Source organism: Homalodisca vitripennis, chromosome 5 (assembly GCF_021130785.1).
Source record: "Homalodisca vitripennis isolate AUS2020 chromosome 5, UT_GWSS_2.1, whole genome shotgun sequence".
Taxonomy (NCBI): Eukaryota; Metazoa; Arthropoda; class Insecta; order Hemiptera; family Cicadellidae; genus Homalodisca; species Homalodisca vitripennis.
The window spans coordinates 171,319,728-171,345,743 of record NC_060211.1 but is presented as its reverse complement, the minus strand read 5'-3'; the positions used below and the strand labels follow the sequence as shown (position 1 = coordinate 171,345,743).

At 37.3% G+C, this 26,016-nt stretch overlaps 2 protein-coding genes across 2 annotated transcripts in view; one reads left to right on the top strand and one right to left on the bottom strand.

The window, feature by feature from the left end:
- The window catches only part of LOC124363162 (RNA-binding protein lark-like), an 11,891-nt gene extending 4,955 nt beyond the window's left edge, over positions 1-6,936 (bottom strand). The window contains exons 1-3 of the mRNA XM_046818305.1: positions 6,847-6,936; positions 1,687-1,923; positions 207-346 (exon numbers count right to left, since the gene is read on the bottom strand). Coding sequence (XP_046674261.1) covers positions 207-346; positions 1,687-1,920 — 374 coding nt within the window. The 5' untranslated portion in view covers positions 1,921-1,923; positions 6,847-6,936. The remainder of the gene's footprint in view (positions 1-206; positions 347-1,686; positions 1,924-6,846) is intronic.
- On the top strand, positions 6,683-26,016 carry LOC124363715 (transcription elongation factor B polypeptide 3-like). The gene is made up of 7 exons (XM_046818978.1): positions 6,683-6,722; positions 8,853-9,195; positions 10,036-10,127; positions 19,684-19,883; positions 21,041-21,187; positions 22,221-22,380; positions 25,206-26,016. The coding sequence occupies exons 1-7, from the start codon at positions 6,683-6,685 to the stop codon at positions 25,274-25,276; spliced, it is 1,053 nt and encodes a 350-aa protein (XP_046674934.1). The 3' UTR covers positions 25,277-26,016.

Below are 26,016 nucleotides of genomic sequence, written 5' to 3'. Positions count from 1 at the left end.
CGACAAAAACAAAAATCACAGCTCGGAATTTTTTATTTAATATCATGTGGGAACGTTTCTTTACTCTCTGAATAGTCCCTCGTATTTTTAAATGGCTTAAATTTATTATTTAAATAGTGTGTTGCAATTATAAGTTGAAACGAATCTTGAAACAAACAAAAAATGCTACATTTACTCATGTGAAAAATGGAAATCTTAAAACTAACCTGTAGCACTGCTCTGGATTGCCCATCCCTGGTCTTTGGCGGACCTTGCTGGTGGATACCTGGACCTTCATGGGCTGACCATCTACCATGGACCCATTCAATTCCTCAATACATTTGTTGACATCGGCAGAGTCAATATGCTGGAAAACACAATGTTTGTTCTAGTAAATAATTGACTACATGATTAAACTATATCAGAGGAATGCTAGAAAAGTTAAAAATTAATATGTACATCAAAAGGATGTTTTAAATTTTTCTGTACCTTCTTACAATATACTTATTGTACCACGATAATATCATACAGAGAAAAGCTACTCAAAACCTTTTATTCAAAATCCCCGGTTTTCACCATCAAAAATTTTCCGATTCTCAAATCCAATTTCAAACCAAACATATACACAATCCTAATTTTGTTTCTAACCCTTACACCGAATGCAACGGTAACAGTTTTTTTGTCCACCAACTGTATTTGCAGTGTAAATGCCACAAATCTGCAGTGGGCCATCACAGTCTTTGGGTTTGTGTTGTTGATCTTCTTTCAGTTTCACGAATCACATCATATAAAATACAATATTTGGGCTTAATCAGCTCCTAATTCAAGGAGCTTGCAAATTACTTCTTGACGTTCTCAGAGACAGAAAAACTACTTTTTAGATTTTCCCAGTTCAACAGGGAGATTCCAGATTTCCTGGTCGGGTGGCCACCCTGACACACCATAAGCTCTTTACTTGTTGATAAGTATGTTGGAAGAAGAGGTTGAATATCTTAACTACTTTTTCTACTTTAAGAAAATGTATCATTTGATGTGACTGTAAAACACAGCTAATCTGTACTAACTGAGTCACGGTTGTTTATGCACACACTTGTTTGTTCTTGTTTTCAACAGTCTAAACAAGAAAGAATGGGGACAGTGTAAGCTTTAACGCTCTCACAACAACAAATGTACAGTTTTTTTTTAGTTCAGTAATATAAAGGGAAAACATAACCTTTTAAATTTTGTGAAGTGTCTATGTAATAGCTGTCATTATACCTTTGCCTAGTTTTGAAACCAAATTTTGGAGTACTATTACATTCTGGTGTACTATTGAATACAGTAAATGTAATTTTAACTACCAAAAAAACTTTAAAAAATTGGAAGAAACATTTCATGAGTGCTTAATACGCTGTATTGTTTAATAAATTATTATTCATTCTTTTGAAAACTTTCACAAAAACAAAATAGTTTTACATATAATTTAATTTATATTATTCTGATTTTTAAATATCAATAAATATTAATTTATGAGATTGAATACTTTAATAATTATTTTTGTGGCCCATTTTATGTTTGGATACATTACTCTTTTCAAACAATGAATATAACAAGTTATTGATTTTAACTCCTTGTGTGGTTAAAAAGACATTTGAGATATTTTTCTCAAGAGTAGGTCTAGTACAGTTACACTTAAGTTGGTAAGTACAGTATAATAGAGAAACTTACCACAAATCCGTAGTTTCGCACAATGTCGCACTCCACGACTGTTCCGTACTTAGCAAACAGGGCTCTGACCTGGGGAGCTCTGGTGTTGTCGGACAAGTTCCCCACAAATATCTTTGTTGTTGGTGTGTTTGGTCCCTTCCGGCTGGTAGCTGCTTCCACTTTCATGGCTGACCCATGAACCAAGTATCCATTCAGGTTTTGAATGGCATCCCTCCCCGACTCTTCATTCTCCATGTGCTGTTTACAAAAAACAATAAAGGATTTAGGGATTCTTTGCAATCAAAATTAACAGTCAAATTACTTCTCCAGGTAACCGACCTGAAATGTAACGACCATACCAAACACTTTACTCAAAAACAAAAAAAAGATGACACAGATCTTTCAATCATTTGCACCAAAATAATCAACAGGGCTGGATGAAAGCTCCATATATTAGAAAAAAATCACGTTTCTTTAACCCTTTCCATCCCAGACACTTTTTTTTAATTTGTTCCAAAAATCCTAAGTATTTTTACTAATGACATACCCAAAAATCCCAGGCTCTTTTAGTTCATTTTGTCGTATTTTACTAGAAAACCCATAAAAAATTTATTTATGAAGCAATTTTAGTAGTTTAAGTGTTATTAGCTTCCTAAATATGTTATATATACTATAAAATAAAATATAAAACGACATGCAAATATTTACAATAACTTTTTTTTAATAATATGTACTTACTAAAAAATATTTTGAGGATTTTTTTACTTTGTTGCGTTGTGGATGGGCATAAAAAAATTATTTAACCAAGATTGATAACACTTTACAAAACCACATTTAACAGTCTTCAAAAAAATCCATACTTCACACTGATATGTTGAGAAATAAAAAAGTTCTGGATTTTTTTAAATCACTGTAGTTCGGATTTTTTCCCCCAGTTATAACAACAATATGGCATATCATGTTCCACTTCTACATAACATATAGTTCTAACCAAATATATTGAATGTCAATAGGCAAACAATGAATTATTTCATATTTTTAACTAAAAAAAAACTCCTAATCCTAACAAAATAAAAAAACTAAAAATTACCATCCGAGTCAATAAAATTTTGTTTTTGTTTACAAACATCTATGGAAAGGATAACATTTAGTGTGCAGGCCCTTTTTGCAGTTAACCCAAATAAAAGTAAACTTGTTTCTTTTCCTTCCAGTTCTTGTACTTTTTGCACTGCACACACAGCAGTTTTTTTCTTTATTTTCTGGTATTTTTTCAAAAAATGATTTTGTACCACCGTTGTTTGCATTACTGGCTTCATTTTGATGAGTACCTAGGCCTACTCCTCTCCCATGTGCCTATTTAAACTGTCCAATTCACCAACCAAGTTTGATATGTATTGAAGCCTACTTACAGGATTATCTGTTGTTGTTTTTGTACAATGTATATAAATTTAAGAGCATTCTAGAAATTATTAAATGTAAGTTTCTTCCAAAATTTGATGGTTTTTCTTTCATTGAAATAATGATATAGCATCTGATCATTTCTATCAATCCCTCCATAAAAGTCATTGTACTCCCTTATCATTTTTGGTTTACTTGTAATACTTATGTTATTACCCCTCTCAAACAACAAGCTGGAATGAAACCCAAACAAATACTGCTGATAAAATTCAACACAGTTGATGACACAACACTAAGAGAAAGAAGTAAATAAGTTGTCAATAATAAAACAATTATAGCGTAATAAATCGATGTTTTTATAACGGTATATGTTTATTGCGAAAATTTATATATAATTTATATAAATATTCCGAGTTAATAAACATTAAAAAAAATTTTTTTTCATAACGTCCGGAAAACGGACGCCGGGATTTTTGCGATGTTTTTCGAACGTCCGGAAAACCGGACGTCGGGGATTTTTGCGATGTTTTTCGAACGTCCGGAAAACCGGACGCTGGGATGGAAAAGGGTTAACTTAAAATAACACTCAACATTTTAAACTCGGTTCCCGTAGTTTTACAAAACAATAAATCTTCTAAAGACCACAGATCCCTTAGTTTTGACTGAATTATATTGAATACTTTGCATTTTACAAATTTTGCTTACTCTGGGGCATTTCTCAGAATATGTTAAGCAATTTGAAAAAAATACTGGAATATTATATTTTAGAAAAGCTTTTGAATTTCAGGGACATGATCTCATTGTATCAACATTGTCAGGCACAAGGTACGACTGGAATAGCTAAAACCTTAAAAAACTACCAATACCGGCAAACCTGAAATAGCAGAGAAGTAATAGTTTGTTTCGTATATCCACTTGAACCAGTTCAGGAAAGTTCCATGCCCTCCATAAAAAGCACTTCCTGTTTTTTTTTTTTTCCCCCTTGGGGCGGCCTACTGCCATGCACTTAAGCCTCAAGGGCTTTTTGTGCACCCCGGAAACACCATGAGGCCCACCAGTCTACAACTTCAGCAGTTCAACAAACCGCCGAACACAACCTATCAAGTCCTCCTGGGAAAATTCACCACCCCTGTCCAAGCTACCAAAGATGGCATACTGCTCTCTTGCTATTACAGGGCAATCAAAGAGCAGGGTGCTCAGCAGTCTCCTCCTGCTCATTACACCTTCCACAGAGCGGATCCTCCTGAAGGATGCCAACTCTGTGTAGGATGCTTCCTCAGGTGACTCTCTTTATTTCAAACACAATCTTACTTCTACAAATATGTTGCATATATTCAAGGTATCTCAAAATCAATACTTTTATATTTGTTTAAATAGTTCAAGAATTTTTTTCTATTTAGATTTTTAACCCTTTGAGTGCCACAGCGTCGCTAATTTTGACGGTACGAAAAGTGCATAAAGTGCCAGCGTCTCCAATTTTGACGTTTCGTATTTCGATAATATTTTATATAGTACAAGATTATTTTGGGCCAAAATAAACAGACGGCTGTATTCAATAGGTTCCAAAATATCAATAAATACGAGTTTTATGTTGTTTCTCTACTATTTTATCTGTGAAACTTATGTTGTTTGGGTACTTATCAAGAAGCCACTATTTTTTGGACTAGTTTTCCTTATCGGGGACAAAATAAATTACAGTATTAAAAACAACTGACTTTATTTAACCTATTTTGGGAATTTACAAGTTATTACGACAATAAATTAAATCAAAAACTATAAGAACGACGTTTCATTATTCGAAAATACCAAGTCATTCGTGTGTCTATTTGGAGACGATTTGGAGATAGGAAGTATGACTCATCGAGTATTTTTTCGATTCATTATGGAAGAAGGAACGTATAAACGAAGTTTATTTTGATCTCTGATAAGGAAAACTCGTCCAAAAATAGTGGGCTGGATGTGATAAGTACCAGTACGATGATTCTGTCTTCCAGTCACGCAACGTAAGCGGACGAGTACCCGTGTTGCGTAACGGCCTTTCTTGTTGTTTATGTGCCGATAACCAAAGCATTTGAGTAAATACAAAATAAAAATAGTAACTTATACAGTATTTTACTGTATTTCTTTACAAAAGTAATAGTAATGATTTGAGTTGTGTTCAAGCGAAAAACGTGAATTTTCAGTGTAAATATTATTAGGGTTGTTATTTAGTATATGTAAACTTTTTATGTAAATATGTTAGCAAGTATTTGTTTTCTTAAATTTACTAATCCATATTTATTTGTGTTGTATAAATGTTTTATTAGATTTTTTTTTTATTGGGAAAACTACACCATTACTAAGTAATTTCTAAACTCTGACAAATGAAGTACAGTTTATAAAAATGTTGGGTACCGGGCAGCATTTTGTTAATACATATAATTGCCGATGTTTTTAAAATTCTAGAATAAGATATTACACATGGGTTTTATTTAGAAATCATATGGCCTTTATCATGGTACAAAAGAAAAAAATCTTTAAAAATACCGTATACACACAAAATTAGGTCAAAACGTTAACTTTTTATACAAAAGTAAAAAACTTTTTTATAAATACTGAAATTTTTATATTTTTATAAATCAAATTTTATTTGTAACGATATGTATCATATTCTGCATTTAATAAGAAAAAAAACAACAACAAAATGATGGAAATCTGTTTGGTAGTTATTTTACAACAGCTTTTCTCCCAAAAGCTTACAAATATGCGAAAAAACAGCGTGGCACTTTATGCATACTCCTTCGGAAAATACCCGTGGCACTCAAAGGGTTAAACTCGTTAAAAGTGGAACCAGGCATATACATTCTCGTTAAGTCAAAATTCTTGAAATGAAATTAAATACCTTGGACTCTGATTACAAATCTCAGTTGTTTTAATGTTTAATGACTACTTACAATAAACAAAATCATTAAGGTTTTAAAGCTATAAAGCAAAAATACTTAGTTTTTCTATTTAAAAACAGACCACCAGTTTTTTTGAGAGCTGTATGGTGTAAGTTATTCATTCAGTTGAACAGATCCTGGGTTAACCCATTGCGGATCATTGACGAGCTAGGCTCGTCACGCAGCGGCCGGCCTAACGTTGATGACGAGCTCTGCTTTTAAGTTTTCCCTCCAAATAGTTTCTATTAATGTCCGATAGATTGGGCGATCGTCTTCACTTATCAACTAAGAGTGTTTAACAACGGTCTACATTTAGAGTTTTCAAAAGTTTTATAAAATATCCTACAGATCACAGTTGTATGTCGAAGTTGAAAAGTCATTCATATGAGTTGTAACGCTCTGCTTTTTAGCGCTTCTGATTGGGTGTTTTCCCTCAGTTGTTATTATAATACTTTAGGTTAGTGACACAGAAGTAAAACAACGCAGTACGTACATGTTGGCGGGGTTAGTCTAGACAATGGTCCGGATGTTGTAATCCGCTTCGCCCGAGCCGCTTTATTTAGACTATAATTTCAGACATCATCCCTGCCACCCCCGGAACTTCTTACATCACGGATACCCCAGCAGGCCCATGTCCCATCTGAACGAATACCTTCACAGGCTGAATTATCTAGTATACAATAATAGCGAGCGATACGATGTGGCACAACACATTGCTGTTCGTGGTGGCCGCTGACCGTAAATTAAATTTCATGCCCGCGTGCCAAAACAATACGATCCGCAATGGGTAATATCCTAAAACTGAAATGAGATTTAAGAAGAAAATTACTAGAAACTATGAGATTTAGTTTCTCTCACTTACCACAAATCCGAAATTCTTCACAACGTCACATTCCACGACTTTTCCATACTTTTCAAACAGTGGTTTTTATAATCAGCTGATACAGTTTTGGTCAGACAGATTTCCAACAAAGATCTTGAATGTCCCCCACACTGCTGAAACCCGGCATCCTGATGGTTTTACAGTTGCCTGTAACAAATAATTACCATTTATTGAAACATTGTTGTTATTATAGAAATAATAAATCTATAATATAAACTTGTTATATTCTGTACAATTTTACAAGAACTAGATTGAAAATTAACCTAGCCTATTGCATATAGTAAACAAGTAAAACATAAACTTACGGTATGAGACGATTTCGGTGGTTACACAAGGTCGGTCCACCTGATACTTCATCAAATACTCTCATCTGAACTCTACTTAATTAGCCTAGCATGATTTCAACTTATTAGTTTTAATGTAAACAATAAACAGCAAGAAATATCTAATATTTTAACACTGAAAATAGCCGATGAATAACGAGATATTACTTACAAGTGATGAGATTTTGTTCAAGTGGCTTCAACATATGGGTTTGGCTCCTGGTTATCCATGGGGGAAAATTCTTTCCTTGATTACACAAAAGCGGTTTTTCATTGATATCAAGCGGGCAAGTTATAAGTATTGTAAAGGTTTCTTTGATAATCCGAAGTCTAGGCCATAGTTGGTTTTGTTATTTTGTAATGTTAGTGTTAAATTTATGTTTTCAAAATTGTAATTTCCGAGATTATCTTCTTGATACGGTAATTAATTATAACTCTTAATGTGTACAATTTTTATAATATCAAAGTTAAGTAATAGATCGGGTCAGGCCAGCAAATACGAGTTTTGCATTATCTTAACACATTAATTGTTGAATCGTCCTACATGAACAAAGACAAATATAATGTTTTGATGGGTGGAAATTGAGAAAATAACAACTGTTATCATACACGTGGACGCAATATTTCCATGTTTGTACATCTGCGATGGGCCTCATGATGACCTTTTGTGACCATGATTCAACCATTGCGAATACATCATCAGATGCGTCGCCATCTATTTTGAGAAAACGTAAATGAAAAATAATACTGATGAGCAGATCCAATTTATATGACCCGCCATACATTAACGATGTATATCCTCAATTATTCGAGCTACCAAATTAATTAGTTGTTAATCAGGTTAGACAAGTACGCTATGGCCATCAACGCAGACTGCGGCCGTGCGCTGAAATCAACTCAAGAAAAGCATCTCTCGAGATAGTAACCCATGCAGTAAAATATCAAAATCTAAAGGGGCTGATCAGAAATATAAATTGAAATAAAATGCAAAGAAATTTATGTAAAGTGTAAAAACGTAAGAAATGCATGAAAAACCTTAAGATAAATAGCCGTAATATATAAATGGACATTAATAGAGAACACCTTAGCATTAGTGTGTTGGCAGAAAGAGTTGAGCGGCAACAAAAAAAGTGGTAGAGCCTGGTATTGGTGGGAGGGGGTAAAAATTGGAATTTTTGAGAGAAAGGAATTCTACCAGGTACCTGACAAAATAGTCACCCCTGGACACCATAACGAGGAATGTTGCCAGTGTCTGTATGTGCACCATTATCAGGGTCAACAAAATTTTATGGAATGATTGACCAGAGAAGTGCCTTGAATCCCTCATCACAGACATTTTGTAGGCCTTCCAAATAGTCGCTAACAGTCACTACCTGGCAGAACCCATTTCTTTTAATTACGTATCAAGCAGGGTGTCCCTGTCACGTTGTTCAACAAGGAACACAGGAAGGAATCTCCTGCTCATGCATTTCGATTCCCCCAAAAAGCCACTGTCCCTGGGGGGGGGGGGGGGTGGGGGGGGGGGGGGGTGGGGGGGGGGGGGGGTGGGGGGGGGGGGGGGTGGGGGGGGGGGGGGGTGGGGGGGGGGGGGGGTGGGGTTGTTTTTTAAAAGAAAAAAATTTTTGGAAACCCCAAATTTGGGGCCCAAAAAGTCACCCCCAGAACACACCTCTACAAGGCCTCTGCCTCACTACTCTCCTCCCAGCAGTCCAGTCACTAAGAGATCTAAACTCTCGTTGGAGGATATATTGTTGCTCTTTGTAAACACTTGTATTTTTAATGTGTTTAAACAGCCAACTTCTGTTTGCCAACAGCCGGATCTGTTGTCAAAGAATATAAAGTTGGAACCTCTAGATGTGGACCTGAAGTCTACACTGCCAGAGATCACACCTCACTACAAGCCTCTGCCTCACTACTCTCCTCCCAGCAGTCCAGTCACCAAGAGATCTAAACTCTGGTCTGAGGAAGAAGCTCTCAGTACTATAATGGCAACAAAAAATCAAAGGTATTGTGTATAGCAAAAATGTATTTACAATATTAGTTATCCTGTATTTTTCCGTAAATTTTCTATTTTGTTTAATTTTATCACTCTGAGATACAAAACGTCTTTTAAAAATGCAATAAATTTTCAAAAGATATATTCATATTGTACGATTTTGTTTGTGGTAAGTTACAGAAATCTATTTTTAAGACCAATCTTCAGCAAGTTACTCCTTCCATCCTTTTACGATACTCGGTTGTTATTCAGAAATATATTTTTGTACAAACTTCTATAGCAGATGATACATTTAAGCTTATTGAGTATTAAAACTTTTTATTAAAGATGCTGAAATATTTAATAATTTTGTGCCTTATAGATCATAAGTGTGTGTCCATACCATGTGCTCAACTGTGGTTTAATTAAATATATTCAGAACCTATATATTAGGAAGGTGTACCCTCAACTCTAACCAGAGAAGCAAGTAAAAAGAGTATTGAAATTTTAATACATTTGGAAACGGTTATAAGAAAACATCCATTAAAGAATACAACCAATAACTTTCATATTGTTTCTATAAAGGTGTTTGTGTACGTGTAGAAGAATTTATATAAATAGTTTTTAATGACAGATACTTTACAGAGCATTCTGTTATGTTTATATAATAATAAATTTTCGACTAATGTAGATCTAGGTTATTTTAAAATCTCTGTAGTTTTTAATTTCACGTGTTTGGAACTAGATTAACAAAATTTTATATTTCAAAAGGTAAAAAGTTACTCAATCCAATTAATTAACTACTATATAATACTCAATGCAGTTAAAACTTTAGTGTTGTTGGGATTAAATTTGAAATTTTTTTTACAGGACGAAAGTCTACTCTGGAAATAAAACTGGATATACGAAAGTTCCTTCTCTGTTTGATTTATGCATCCAGGTGTTACGAGACAATATTGAAGGTATGTTATTTCTTTCATTTTCGTGATATTCTACGGTTGGGAAAGAATTTTTTAGATTTTTTGTTTTTCTGATTTGTGTCTTCCTATTTCCCAAAACCACCATCATTCAAAGATGCATATGTGCAGTATATATGGGCTTATGCAGTATAGTTCAAGCCTGTGAGCACCGCAACTGCTGTAATTTTTAATTGATTTATTACACTTTTGGTACAGTGATATGAGTTGAAAAGAATGGAATTTGGTTATAGAACCGTGAAATAATATTTTAGAGGGCTCGACTAAGAAGGACCACTTCACACTAGGCAGTGAAGACGCCGAACACACTGATTTTTAACAAGAGTTCACTAGGTTACACATAATGAGTTTATGAACAGTGCATATTCAAATAAAGTGTATAAAATAAACAGTTTACCTTTATTTTCATGAGAGGTACCTAACCGTAGTCTGCTGTTGTTGAGGGCCAGGTTGTGATCAGTAAGTGTTGGAAATAGGCTGCTGTCTTGTAGGCAGGCGTGAAGACGGAAGATGTCCTTCACGGATTCACTCACACGCACAATACGACCGCAAACGAATAGTTCATAACACTGTGGCCAGTCCTGTAGAGCACGGTAGACGCGGGTGTCCGGGAGCAGAGACGTTCTGGTAAAGATTGCCAATCCAGAGCACTGACTAATGTTAATGTAAATGTACAACAAATAGAATAAACTAATATTTAAATGAGAGAGTAACACATTGGGGGAGAGAAGTAAGTATGGTAAGCAGTGGCTAGAGAGTACATAAGTGCCCCAGCGGGATCGAGAGTATAATGAGCAAGCGTGCCTACGCTTGCAAGGTGGGCAATTGATAAGTCAACCGTTGTGATTGGTTGGTCAGTGTACAGTAAACAGCTGATTTCGGGAAAACAATGGTTCATTGGTCTGTCACTGTACGTGAATATTTTTAATCCAGTAAGGAATGGTATTGTAGGCACTAGGCCGCAGAAAGAGATATAGGATTAATGTAGTATATACAGTTTAGTAAACAAATTCAAATATAGAGTATAAATTGCCCAAAAAATATATACATAATTATTATTCAATAAAAGTAGGCCTTTTCATATTAGGCAATAAAAAACAAGTTATTTAATGCAATAATACTTAACATACCGACCGCCTTGAATCACCTTGGGATTCAATGAGAGAAAGAGCAATATAGGCTCAAATTACAAAGTTTATAGGCGGTGGTAGAGAGACAGTTAATTAATTGTAGAGGTGAGGTAAGAGAAACACCTTCACTGCTGGACGAGTGAGAGTTCCACTTGAGGTCTTGAGATGTACCACTCGAACTGTACCATCTTGTCCTGGAGTGACATCAGTGACCCGTGCAAGGGGCCATGAGAGAGCGGGAGTATCCTGATGCACCAGGACGAGGTCTCCAGGTTGGAGGTTGCGGGAAGGAGTGCTCCACTTGAGGCGCTGCTGAAGAGTCTGGAGATATTCTCGCTGCCAACGCTTCCAGATACGTTGGTGCAGCGCTTGAAACCAGATGCCAGTGAGAAAGGCGGTTCGTGGGTATGTCCATCAAGTTCTCTTCAGGCACGGAAACCAGAGGAGAGCCGATCAAGAAGTGTCCAGGGCGTCAGTGGGGAGAAGGTCGTTGGGATCACTGGAAAGAGCGGTGAGCGGGGCGAGAGTTGAGCATCGCTTCAACCTGACTTGTGAGCGTTCATGAATTGAGACAAAGTTAGTATGTGGAGTCCCATGACACGTTTTAGATGGTGTTTAGCACTCTTGATGGCACTTTTCCCAAATTCCACCTTGATGGGGAGCAGCAGGAGGGTTGAAGTGGAATCGAATTGAACGGTCAGCAGCAAAGTCTTGGACTTTGCGCTGGTCAGCCGTGAGGATTTTGTGTAGTAGGGCATTTTTAGCACCTACGAAGTTCGTGCCACAGTCACTATAAAGGTCTGTGCACAGGCCACGACGAGAAACGAAGCGAGTGAGAGCACCAAGGAAAGCTTCGGTGGACAGGTCCGTCACCACCTCAATGTGAACGGGCCTTCGTAACCATACAAACAAAAATACAAATATAGGCCTTAATAATGCGGACAGAGCGTAAATTATGGACCTTGAGCGAAAAGGGGCCACCATAGTCCATGCCCGGTGGAGAGAAAAGCTCGGGCTGGAGTAATGCGAGCTTTGGGGAGGTCGCCCATGAGAGGGGCGTTATTTTTAGGCCGATTCTTAAAACATGTGAGGCATCTAAAAATGCGAGATCTTACCACGCTGCGTGCAGAGAGGATCCAGACTTGCTGGGAGAGCAGAGAGAGAGTAAGCTGCGCGCCAGCGTGGAGATGTTTGACATGGACATGGTCAATGAGGAGGTCCACGACAGGGTGCTTCTTGGGCAGGATGCACGGGTGAGGACACGTTCGGCGGGAGGTCAGCGTGGCGCAGTCTGCCGCCGACGCGGAGAAGTCCATCCGGACCCTGGAATGGGGCGAGGCGTTGAAGTCTGGTAGAACACGTCTTTCGGTCCCGCAGTAGAGCTAGATCTTCAGTGAAAGCTTCCTCTTGCACGGTCTTGAAAATTCGCAGCTGGGCGGAGTCCCGTTTCTGTCTTGGAGAGAGGTCCGAAGTGGCGGTTTGGTGAACGACAGTTGTGTGGATAAAACGCAAGACGTAGGCCATCACGTGCAGCAATTTCCTCCAGGAAGAGTACTGGATGAGGAGGTCCCACGTAGGCGGTGCTGTGGCCAAGGCAATGACAGGAGTGGAATGCTTCAGCTCCCCTAGCTCCTCCAGAGAGACCGAGTCCAGGCTGGAATCAGTATCTGGCCAGGCCGAGGAGGGGAGACGCAATCAGCCGGGGTCCATGCCACCAAAGGGGATGATCCACCAATTGAGAGGGAAGGATCCCACGGGGAGGCGCAGTCAGCAGGATTGGAAGCACTGGGTATGTAGCGCCAGCACTCCACAGCCACAAGCTCTTGAGTTTGCGCCACACGATTAGCCACATAGGTTTTGAGGCGATAAGAAGGTGTTTTGATCCACGCGAGGGTCACAGTAGAGTCGCACCAGCAAAACAATAGAACCAAACTTGCGGGTGGGAGCTAATTGAGTAACACAATATTTCACAAGTTGGGCCAGGAGATGAGCTGCGCATAGCTCCAGTCGGGGCAGCGTCACTCTTTTGAGAGGAGCGACGCGAGTTTTAGCCATAACTTGGCTTACATGCACCGTGTCATTGGAGGTAGAGCGGATGTAGACAACAGCAGCATAGCCTAGTTCTGAGGCGTCAGAGAAACCGTGCAAGTCCCAGTGAGTAGCAGCAGAGTAGGGGATAGCACGAGGAATTGTAATAGTAGCAACGTGCTTTAAGTTCAAATAAAAAGGCGTGCCATTTTTGGTATATTTCTAGAGGGAGCGGATCATCCCAATCTATGCCAGACATCCATACGAGTTGCATGATATTTTTTGCGAGCATTATACAAGGCGCCAAAAAAACCACATGGGTCATAGACTTGAGAAATGAGACTTAAAACTTTACGCTTAGTGGGGTTTTCACAAGAAAAATTAAAATTAAACGTAAAAGTGTCAGTCAGAGGGGTCCATTTTAGGCCCAAAATAGAGAAATGAGGCTCCTGAGAGGGTTGCAGAAAAACTGGGATTTCCCGATGATCTTCAGGAAGGTGTTGCAGAAGTCTCGGAGAGTTCGAGGACCCACTTCCGGAGCTCAAAGCCACCGAGCCGAAGGAGTTTTGATGAGTTTATCTTGAAGTTCAGCGGCGAGTTCTTCAGTCTCAGCTCCGCAGATCAGGTTCGTCGACGTAGCTCTGGTGCTTGAGAATCTCAGCAGCATGGGGTGTAGCGGTGACCTTCGTCTTCTTGCCAATTGATGTAGCGTTTTGATGGCCAAGTAGGGTGAACAGTTCAGGCCGTAGGTAAACTGTCGTGAGCTTGAACGTGGACATCAAGTCGGTGGGGTGATCACGCCATAAGATCAGTTGGAAATGTTGATCGTCAGGATTGCACCTTGATTTGGCGGTACATCTGTCTGATGTCACAAGAGAAACACTACGTTCTGAAGGCGGAAGCGCAGGAGAATGTCACAAATATTATTTTGCAGTTTAGGTCCGGTCAACAGAGTGTCGTTGAGAGAGAGTCCGGAACTGGTTTTGGCACTGGCGTCAAAAACGGACGCGTAGTTTGGTGGTGCTACTTTGTGCCTTAAAAACACCGTGGTGTGGCAGAAAGTAGTGGGGAGTGCTTAAGTCAGGAGTAGGGCAAGCCCTGCATATGGCCTAGAGAGAGATATTCATGTATAAAATCAGAATATAAATTATAATACTCCACATTAGTGGGAGCGTGGAGCTTGCGCTCGAGTGAATAGAGTCTACTTTCAGCATGAACTTTGGAACTTCCCAGATGAGTACTGGTGTTCTTGAAAGGGAGGCGGACCATATATCGACCCTCACGGTCCCTGGAGTGCATGGTAGAAAAATATTCATCGCATTGAGTTTCCTCTGCAGACCTTTTACTGGGAGCAGGCAGTTCCTCTTGTGTCCAGAAACGCTGCAGAGAGGCGTGGAGGTTCCACCTCAGCAGTCGAGGAGAAGAGAGACAGCCATAGTAGAGACAGACTGCGTCAGTGGTGTGCAGGGAGCCGTCCCCATCAGCACGAAACCAAAACAGGTACCCAGGGCGTGAGGTAAATTGAGACCAAGAGAGTAGGTCTCGTGAGTAAGAATATGTGGAAATAGCGCTCCACCAATAAGCACGTCAATGCCACCAGGGAGGTGGAAGGTTGGATCAGCCAGTGTAATATTTTTAACCTTATTCATGACCTCCTGAGATATTTGCACTCGTGGGAGGTCTACAGTGATTTGTGGCAATATGTGGAACGAAGTGCGGGGCGGCAACTGGGTGGCCAGCAATAGTTTCCACGCCCAGAGTTAAAAATCCGCGTGTTGTGAGCAGAGGTTTGAGAAAGGCCGGCGACATTAATAGTGGCCGGACGGCGCTGTGTACCCAACAGTTGGGAGGCTTTCTCGCTAATAAAATTTAGCAATGCTTCCTGAGTCAATTAAGGCACGAAAGACATAAGCTTGTCCGTTAGAGGCGGTGAGCTTGACAAGAGAAGTACCCAGAAGAACCGTGGTACTAGGGGCGAGGTCTTGATGCAGTGTGCCGATGAGCGTGTAGTGTGGTGTGTTCGGGCCGGGCTAGGAGGTGAGAGCGCTGTGGTCGCAGGCGAGGGGCGGACAGCAGGTGTAGGTGTTGCACTGCTCTGCGCAGACCGGCCGCCGTCTCGGCCGTTCTCCACAACGGGACGAACGCGGTCCGACGTACTAACACTGGACCGAGTTGGCCGATCAGTGAAGTGTAGCAAGGTATGATGACGACCACGACATGTTCGACACCTGAATTTAGACTGACATTCACTTAATCTGTGCGTCCCCAAACAAGAAGAACAGCGGTTGTGCTGTTTAATAATCCCGTGCCGTTCTTGAGGTGTCTTTTGGCCGAAGTTGGGACAGCCATAAATTTTATGACCGCTCTGATGGCAATAAAAAACATGATGGGCCTTGTTTATAGGCCGAGGAGGGTGAAGAGGAAGCCGCTAACAAGCTCACGTTTTTTAAGAGACGATTTGGGTTTATCAAATTTGGGTTTTGACCCAAAATAAGAACTTGAAGCGTTCTTGGGGTCCACAATATTGTCATGTAGACTACTGTCCTCAATGTGGCTGCATTCCAGGTTGAGAAACTCAATTATTTGTTCAACCGAGGGCAAAGTATGAAGCTCTTCCTTTTTTCGAAACTGTTCTAGGCGGGTGACCATCCGATTATCAATCTTGCGTAATAACAAGGCTGAGAGAAGTGGGTTGTTACTAGTGATGTCATTGTTTAACGCTTTAAGTGATTGCGTATGTTCGTGAAAAAGATTAAGGAAAGCACGGATATTCTTCACAGATGTGCTGGAGATGACAGGAAGGTCTAGTATTTGATTTAAATGTAGTGTGAGTAGACGCCTAGTATTATGGTAGCGATCCTTCAGCAGCTGATAAAGCGATTGCATAATTTTGCTCAGTTATATTTAGCGACTTTATCAGAGAGAGTGGTTCGCCTGAAAGCACGCTCAAGAGATATTGAAATTTCATTACATCGCTTAAGTGCTCATTGTTGTGTACGGCTTGTTCATAAACGTTGATGAACGTACAGAAGTCCAAGGCAGCTCCGTCGAAAGTTTTTAATTCCAATTTCGGTAGCCGGACGTTGACTTGAGGGGAGGCAGGCGGAATAGTTTCGCTTTTATTAGCTTTAGCTTGTCTCTTGGTCTCAATCATAAGCACGTTAGCAGAAATGTAATCAACTAACTCGTCCACGCTCGCTAATGCGGAATAGTTAGGTGTATAGTCGGCATCCACTTTTAATTCCAACTCGTGGCACAAAGTCTAATATTGCTGAAAATTCCTGTCTAAGTCTCTGAAATAGATTTAGCTCTGACAAGCAACTGCTGAAGTATATTTGGATCGGAAGTCTTCTTAGTTAAATCATAGATACTTTGTATCTGAGAAAAGAGGTGTTCTCGCTTTGCATTGGCCACTTTAAGAGACATCGCCATGTTGAAAGTGTTTGTAGAAAATTAAATCAATTTGAGTAAAACTTCAAAGGTGAAAAGTAAACAAAATATTGTCCTCTTGAATTGAGACAGTGATAAAAAATAGAAAACTAAATTATTTTCCTCTGAAGTATTTTCCCCAAGAAATAAGAAGTATCTAAACAATATAATACAATGAAAAACAATTTAAAAAATATTGTTTAGTTTTTTGAGGTAAAAACTCAATAATAATGCAATAAGTAGAGTAGGCTCGTTATAGGCCTATAGTATAGTTTTGTTTCGAGAAAATAAAATACACTGTTATTATGGAAAAACGTAAACAAGACAAGTTGTTATTAAATAATAAACAACAATTAAGGTTATTGTTTGAGCTAAATTCAGCTATAATGTAGCAGAGGCTCTGGAAACATTATGCGCACGTACTACATGTAAACTGTCAGTGGTAAAGTATGGTAGTGTTGTGACAGTAACCATAAACCATGCATACATATGCGTGAGCAATGTTCAAATAGAAATTATAATAAACAATTGTGAGCAGTAAGTAGCCTTTTTTTCTTTTTTAAGCTGAGACTAGAATATAGTGTTGACAAAATAAACATTTAATTTTGCAATAAGGGTGCAAGTCCTGCTCAAGGTAAAGTGTCAATAACCAAGATTGTTTATATTTAACCTGCTTAGAATAATGCGTATTACAAGTAGGGCTGATAACCAGCAAGTATTGAGAAGCGGTAACCATTAAACACAGTAATCAGTTCACCTGTGCTGTAACAGTCTGGAAAGCTTGTTTGTCAACAAAACAATGCAGTCGACAGAGCACCACAGCTGATATGATCAGACGTCACAGCTGATATGATCACAGCTGATATGACTGGAGAGGGGATTGGAAAATCGATATGCACGGACTTTGCAAATCGTGAAAGAACCTGAAACCACACTTTGAAATATGCACTGTATATAGCTTATAAGAGTTGAGATTGCACTGATATTCACCAATGGACTAAAGTTCTTATTATCCGGCTCGCTAAGGACCATGAAAAGAATGGAATTTGGTTATAGAACCGTGAAATAATATTTTAGAGGCTCGACTAAGAAGGACCACTTCACACTAGGCAGTGAAGACGCCGAACACACTGATTTTAACAAGAGTTCACTAGGTTACACATAATGAGTTTATGAACAGTGCATATTCAAATAAAAGTGTATAAAATAAACAGTTACTTTATTTTCATGAGAGGTACCTAACCGTAGTCTGCTGTTGTTGAGGGCCAGGTTGTGATCAGTAAGTGTTGGAAATAGGCTGCTGTCTTGTAGGCAGGCGTTGAAGACGGAAGATGTCCTTCACGGATTCACTCACGCACAATACGACCGCAAACGAATAGTTCATAACACTGTGGCCAGTCCTGTAGAGCACGGTAGACGCGGGTGTCCGGGAGCAGAGACGTTCTGGTAGAGATTGCCAATCCAGAGCACTGACTTTAATGTTAATGTAAATGTACAACAAATAGAATAAACTAATATTTAAATGAGAGAGTAACACATGGGGGAGAGAGTAAGTATGGTAAGCAGTGGCTAGAGAGTACATAAGTGCCCCAGGCGGGATCGAGAGTATAATGAGCAAGCGTGCCTACGCTTGCAAGGTGGGCAATTGATAAGTCAACCGTTGTGATTGGTTGGTCAGTGTACAGTAAACAGCTGATTCGGGAAACAATGGTTCATTGGTCTGTCACTGTACGTGAATATTTTAATCCAGTAAGGAATGGTATTGTAGGCACTAGGCCGCAGAAAGAGATATAGGATTAATGTAGTATATACAGTTTAGTAAACAAATTCAAATATAGAGTATAAATTGCCCAAAAAAATATATACATAATTATTATTCAATAAAAGTAGCCTTTTCATATTAGGCAATAAAAAACAAGTTATTTAATGCAATAATACTTAACAATGAGGGTTATCGAGAAAGTAATGAAGTAAAGAGTAAAGAAATTGTGTATTGAGTGAAAAATATTAAGTTTCTAATCAACTGAATGAAGACCAAATATAGAAATGGGATATTTGATTGCAAAATACATGGATGGACTTCAGTAGAACATTTTATATCAGACCTCAACATAAATTTTGACTAATTTTAAACAATCACTGTCTTTTTAACCCTCTGACTGATAATACGAAACTCCCAGAATGATATACTTGTTTTTTGTGTTTGCACAGCATATTTTTGAGATTAAAAAAAATATGCCCTTAATGTTATGTAATAAGTTTTATGTATCAATTTTTGTGTAAGAAACTAGAGAAAATTGTTTAAAATAATACAAATATGCACTTACGTGAGTATTGTTTTCTTTATTTGTACATAAATTTAAAAATGTGTATTGTAAATTTTTTGTTTTCTAAGTTTCACTCCATGTAACTTTCACATAACGAGATAGTAAGATACTGTGTACAAAATATACACAGTTTTGTAGTGAACAAAAGGATTCTGACATATATGCACTTATTTACAATGCAAACAAGTTTTTTGATAAAAGTGTAAAGTTTTGTACTACTTTTTTTGTTAGTACACATCCATATTGGTGTTTGATGAATTCTTTGGACAAGAGGAATATCAGGTAAAGATGAATTGTTGTCACTGTCATTGTCAATTTGTTTACAAACCAACTCACATTCCACAGATTCATAATCATCCAGACTACCTGACAAAAAATCTGACAAAGAACTATCATCACGCATTTCATTTGCCGATATGCCAATTTCATCATCAGAACTAATATTTTCATTTTATGAGTAGAGGATTCGACCGGTGCAAGATGTTTTTATAACTTAAACAGTTTTCGTGTAATAATAGCGGAAAGTTGACGAGTGATATTGATGAACATCTATGCCATCGGTCATCAGTTGGAGGGTTAAGTTCAAATGCTTCACTGCTGTACAACTTTGTGACTGTGTTATTTTAGCCCTGGAGTACACCGGAGGAGTTCCGTACGATCTACTTAAGCCAGTACTGGACCGAGCAACAGCTGACCAGCTCTATCAGTTGGAGCACTACAATTCCTATCTCATTGGGGATACAGATGGCCTTTGGGAGTTCCACTGCAACAAGGACTTCAGAGGCAAGAAGCCTGACGAGTACGAGACGTGGAGAGAACTGTACCTGGTATGTGTTATAACCTGCTGTAAAGTAACGTATAGGATTTGTGCTTTTTATTTTAAGTTTTTAGGGACTTAGCCCCTGGATTGTGGTAATTTGGAAAGTATTTGGAAAGGTTTATATACCTTTAATCAGCAATCCCAAAAATAATATGGTGCTAATACCAAGGGTGGTTCAGTGAGGGGGAGGAGGAGGATGAGAGGGATAAATCATCTTATAATACCTTAACATGTATTGTTTTAAATGTAATAAAATAATTACATAGATGTAAACTTTGTATTTTTGTAAGTATTACTTTGTAATAAATAATTGATTAATGAAAAGTCACAATTCTCCAATAATTTTATTTTTATACACAAGGCCTTTCAGCATCAAAGATGCCATCATTAGGTGTGAAACAACAATGTGAATAATATAAATATTTAACATTTCAAATTAATTATCAGCTGAGTAAAGCTTAATACAAGATTTGTTTAATTTAAAGTAAAATAAAATAAATGTTTAATATATGTATAAAAGTTTGGGTCAAAAAGAATTTTGTTATATTTTAAAGGAATTTATAAGTATTGTTTACTTACCTATCAGATTGAGAATAATGTTAATAAAAACTCTTGTGTTTCTATGTAATTGTGAAATTATTATTAATGACATTAATGTTGAGTCTCAGACAATTCATAACATAGGCTACACAAAATTACGACATCCAATTAATTTTTGTGTTAAGATAAATTCCTAATATCATCAGAAAAAAATAGAAATAACTTCACAAGTACTTGTGCTTTTCTTTAGTCTTTTATATTAAAACACAAATATTTTCAAAGTCGTCTAAATGGATATTATTTATTTGAATTTTTGGTACAAGATGCAGTCATATATTATTTTGTTCACATCACTCTATAAAACATATAGAGTCGGTACTGAGCAGTCTTTCAGTACCGACTTTAGGACAAACTCTCTGATTTATCAGATCCACTTGCAAGGACCCTGGGTTTAGGGTGGACCTGATACCAGTGTTATTGAGGGACACACAGTTGGACGGTTAGATGCTGTGTGTGAGTAATGAGTAAGTAGAAGTCTGCTCTTGTGCGCCAAAACTTTTTATATAATTACATTATAAATGTTTCCTCCAACATACGATTGTAAAATATCAATATTTGTTTTAGCGATTGCTGGATGAAAGAGAAAAGAAGTTGGAAGCCCTGAAAGCTAACATATCACAATCCATGGCCAAGTCGACACCGATCAGACAAACCAAGTTAGCTTATGTGGACAGTGTCGTCAAGCCTCCTAGAAATGTCGCAAGGAAGCAGGTAATTAAGAATAAGAAATAATTTATTCCTCCATTAGTTTACAATTAAACTAATATAGACATTTGCCTGGAATTATTAGCCATAATATTAAATACCTATGGTTAGAACAACTTAAACTAATATAATTATTGATATATAACAGTCTATAATTGTTAACTTAAAAACTTGCGGTTCACACTGTAGCATTCTTAATTTAATTAAATGTGAAAAATTACAACTCTTTTCTTGACAAAATCACATACCTAACACAAAAATTCAAACAATAGTGAAAATACTAGAAATATTAAAGTTACATAAATGTAATGAAATCAAGAAAATTAATTATGTACATGTTTAGAAATACAAAATCAAAAATACTTCATATAATTCATATTTCATGAATATTTATATAGTTCATTTTGTAACGTTTATACGCTGTTAATATTTGCAGTGTCTCTGGATTTGCTATTTTTGTTACTAATTCAATTTTTTGATAGGTTTTTTTTATGCTTTTGATCATAACATTTGAAATAATAAACTAAATATACAACAAAAACAGCTGATCTTTTATGTTGAGGCTACTTTAAAACCGTTTTAGTTTACTTTTAAATTTAGCTTTTGCTGAACAACCTCATATCTTACTGTGGTGGCTGATTTTTTTGCTCCTACCATACTAAATTTCTTGATTTTGCCTTTTCATTTGAAAAGTTACATGCCTTGTTTAGGTTAGTGTATTACTGTTGTTTTTGTTTGTTTTCTTGTCATTTCTAGTACACCTTTTTTTGTTTTCTACTTTTTTAAATAGCTATGCGTTTTGTAAATATGTATCTGGCATCAAAAAGTGTCTGTTTGATAATTTTTAAGAGTCAACTGTTAAGTAATCGTAATTATGATGCCATGAACTGCTCTTGTAAGGTTTAGGATTGTGGACATGTAAGTCCGTAGGATGATACGGCAACGCTGCAACTTAACCATAATGTCATCTATTGTGAGCCATAGACTAGTCTTGTCATTTTTGCAAAATCTATACTTACGCATTGACCTTCTTTGGCAGATGAAGTTCGGCACCCAGAAAGCAGTGAAGCACGAACTCGTGTCCAAGGCAATGGTGGGGGCGGCGGGGGCTTCCAGCAGTTCCCCCGCCCCTGACGTGGTTCCTGTTCCTTCCCCCGGACCATCGCGGTCCAGGTCGGACTTCCCCATACCTAACTTTTGTGAGTATTATAACTTTTTTTCTTTTTATAACAGAGGGCCAGGTTTCTAGGCTTGGTAATTGCCTCTCAGCCATCTGGCTTATAGTGCACCCTCTTCTAGGTTTGAGCTATGTCAAATCAAACATGCCTTTACATGCCAGGCCTTTACAAACTTATATTACTATGTGTGTATTATAACTTGAGCTACGAGGTATGGCTATTAAATAACGGGACTGACGCTGCAGTGGAATGAGTGCGCATGCGCCAACCAACAATGACCAACAGCTGTGTAGTTTGAGACTTCCTCTTCAGAATGCAGTTAGTCTCGTTTCTGTAAACAACATCGTTGTGTCGTAACCTTCATTTATGTAAGTGTTGTTATTTTGTTTTGCCGGAAAAATGGTTAGCGTAATAATAGAGCAACGAATTGTTATTAAATTTCACGTTAAACTTGGAAAAAACCGCTACCGAAACCTATAATTTACTAAAAGAAGTGTATGTCAGTGAATATTTATCGCGGACTTGTGTTTTTGAATGGTTTAAGCGTTTTCAAGATGGTCGACAAGACGTGGAAGATGATTCGTGGCCAGGTCGTCCTTCAACATCAAAAACGGAAGACAATGTCGTAAAAGTTGCTAATTTTGATTCGGTGTGACCGACGATTAAGCATTCGTGCAGTTGCTGAATCTGTAGGCATTGATAAAGAATGTGTACGGCAAATTTTACATGACAATTTTAACATGCGAAAAGTGTGTGCAAAAATGGTACAAAAAATTCTTACGATTGATCAACAAGCAGCTCGTAAAAATGTTTGTACTGACACTTTGAATGCTATTGAAAATGACCCAAATTTATTGGAAAGAATAATAACATGTGATGAATCGTGGTTTTTTACTTATGATCCGGAAACGAAGCGCCAATCCATGCATTGGAAGACCTCAACTTCACCGAGAGCCAAAAAAGCAAGAATGAGCAAGTCAAAATTTAAAGCAATGATTATTTTTTTTTCGGATATTCGTGGGATTGTGTACCTTCACTGGGTTCCTGAAGGTCAAACAATTAATCAACATTACTATCTTGAGGTACTTAATAAACTACGTGAAAGAGTAAGAAAAAAACGACCCGAAATGTGGAAGGACAAATCATGGATTTTGCACCAAGACAATGCGCCAGCTCATTGCACGTTATCTGTCAAGCGGTTCCTGACCAAGTACAGCATCCCAGTGTTAGAACATCCACCTTACTCGCCAGACCTAGCACCATGCGACTTTTATCTTTTCCCTAAGGTGAAATTTGCATTGAAAGGTACGAGATTTGAATCCTTTGGAGCTGTTCAAGAAAAAAGCGGCAAGACTCCTGAAAGAGTTGACAGAAGATGACTTTCAGCATTGTTTCCAACAATGGAAAATTCGCATGGAGCGCTGCAGGGATAGAGAAGGGGTGTATATTGAAGGTGATAATAAGTAATTATGTTTAAAATGAAAATAAATTTTTTTACAATATCAGTCCCGTTATTTAATAGCCATACCTCGTATTCTTGTATTGTTTATTAACAACAGTAGTGCTAATTGTTTGGCATCTGAGACTGTATTTGCAATCATGTTGAAAGGTTAATTGAAAATAGAAACTAAACAAATATTTATTCTACACAGCAATCACAATATAGTTATATGCAATCATCTTTGTATTGTGCATAAAATCGGCCTACAGACATGGAACTTTATTCCAATGTTCTTCTACCACCTCAGGAATGATGAGGAAGATTTCTCTATGTATGTCATGGTTCTAGATGACGATCAATTTCCAAACAGATGTAAAGGAATGGTTTGTATCATTGTTCAGAGTTACCCTCTTTTGGAAGTCAAATGTAGTCCTGAAGCAGCTAGATAAAATTGTAGCAGAGATGGCTGTTTTCTTCCAATATCTTTCACTTAACTCATGGATGCTTGAAAATATTTTGCCGTTCATAACGAGGTTCTGGAGAAACTTATCCCAGAGTACGTGAAGAGGCATTTCTTCCAATGTCCATCACTTAAATTAAAGCTAAGAAACATTTTATTTTATCTAAGCATTCTGGGTTATGTTGCGTAGAAGGCAAAGTTTAAGATATCGCTGATCAATAATGGTAAGTGATTAATATACGTTTAAAAATTAGTGAAATGAGTGGAAAAAAGACTTTGGGTGTAGGAATAATAATAAGAACAACTGTACCACTGAGGTGGATGACCAACTACCGTTACTGAAGACGTGATACAGGTAGTAAATGAAAATTTTAAATGCTTATGATATCATTATTACTGTGCAAATTTCAAGATGTACCCTCTATGAAATTCTCGTAGCAATCTTAAAACTACCAGAAGTTGTGCTCTACTCAGTAAGGTACCAAAAATGGTGATTAAATGTCTGAAACCCATCTTAACTTATGACTTTCTTCTAGTAACTCTGATGATATTTTTAATTTTTAACTCTGATGTGAATATTTAGTTTTGCTCTATTCCGCTTAGTGTAGCGTCAGAAATTATGCTGTCACAGACTTGACTCCTGGAATCAGGAATCCATGACTGTCTGAAGAGTCCCATAAAAAAATATGTCATCAACTTTTGTGGATCTCTTTAGTCATCTAGCTTTAACTTAATTTTATTTATTGTATATTTTAATGTTTTCCTTTCAAGTTAATTTCTTAATCTGTTTTTTATTTTAATATTCATACTTGCGTTGTGTTTTATATTTTACCCCTAAGTGTTGTAACACATGATACCCCCTTGTAACAAGACCGTGATCAGATTCCTCTGATCAAATGGTATTTAGTGATCGTAGTGATAATTTTGTATACTTGTTTGTTTCAGTAAAAAAGAAGAAAGCTCCATTAATGGCTAAAGCATTACAACTGATCAAAGGCAACCGGTTCAAGAGGTGATAATACTTGACGGCTAAAGTTACGCAACTACCAAAAGGCTGATTGCATCACACAGCAGATCTAAAAGAGTGTTGAGTGTGAAACACATGTAGTTAAATTTATTTCGAGATTATTTGTTAATACGTGCGCTTGCATGTGTCAACATGCCCTGTCTGTATATGTCTCCATACAAATGAAACTACCACTATTTGAATTATATCGTATGAATGAGTGATGTATGCTATGTATACCGAAATATTTACATAATCAGCTATATATCATATTTTTAAATTTTTAGAAAAGTTTATTATTGTACCGAAATAATGACGTAAGTTAGTTTGTAGTTTTTATGGTTCATAGTCGAGGTATTCGTAATTTAAGCTTATTTTTATAAAATTAATAATTTGTACAGTAGAACAGAGTAAAGTTGTGATTCGTTTGTGATCATCACAAGTTTCAACAGTTTTATTAACTTTGAAACGGTTACGTGGTATTAGTGTAAGTGCGATTTTATTTTACAGTGTTATTATTATTTTTATTTAAGACTTTTGAATGGAGTAGACTGTTATTAAAATAGGCGTTAATTAAATTATTACTAAACTATAATTTATTTTATAAACATTATTGTTTTTATTTAAAACGATTTGTTAAGTTTAAGATTTCCTTGTAATTAACTGGTCTTGACACTTCTTATTCTTATAAAAGGACTTAATATATTTTTAAACTTTGTCACTGAAGCAAATGCAGCATTACTACTATAA

Bases quoted from the DNA above. Each gene is read 5' to 3' on its own strand.
- LOC124363715 (XM_046818978.1), top strand. From the start codon at position 6,683: ATGTGGCACAACACATTGCTGTTCGTGGTGGCCGCTGACC. The intron at 21,188-22,220 runs GTAATTAAGAAT...CTTCTTTGGCAG, and splicing joins GAAATGTCGCAAGGAAGCAG to ATGAAGTTCGGCACCCAGAA. The intron at 22,381-25,205 runs GTGAGTATTATA...TGTTTGTTTCAG, and splicing joins CTTCCCCATACCTAACTTTT to TAAAAAAGAAGAAAGCTCCA.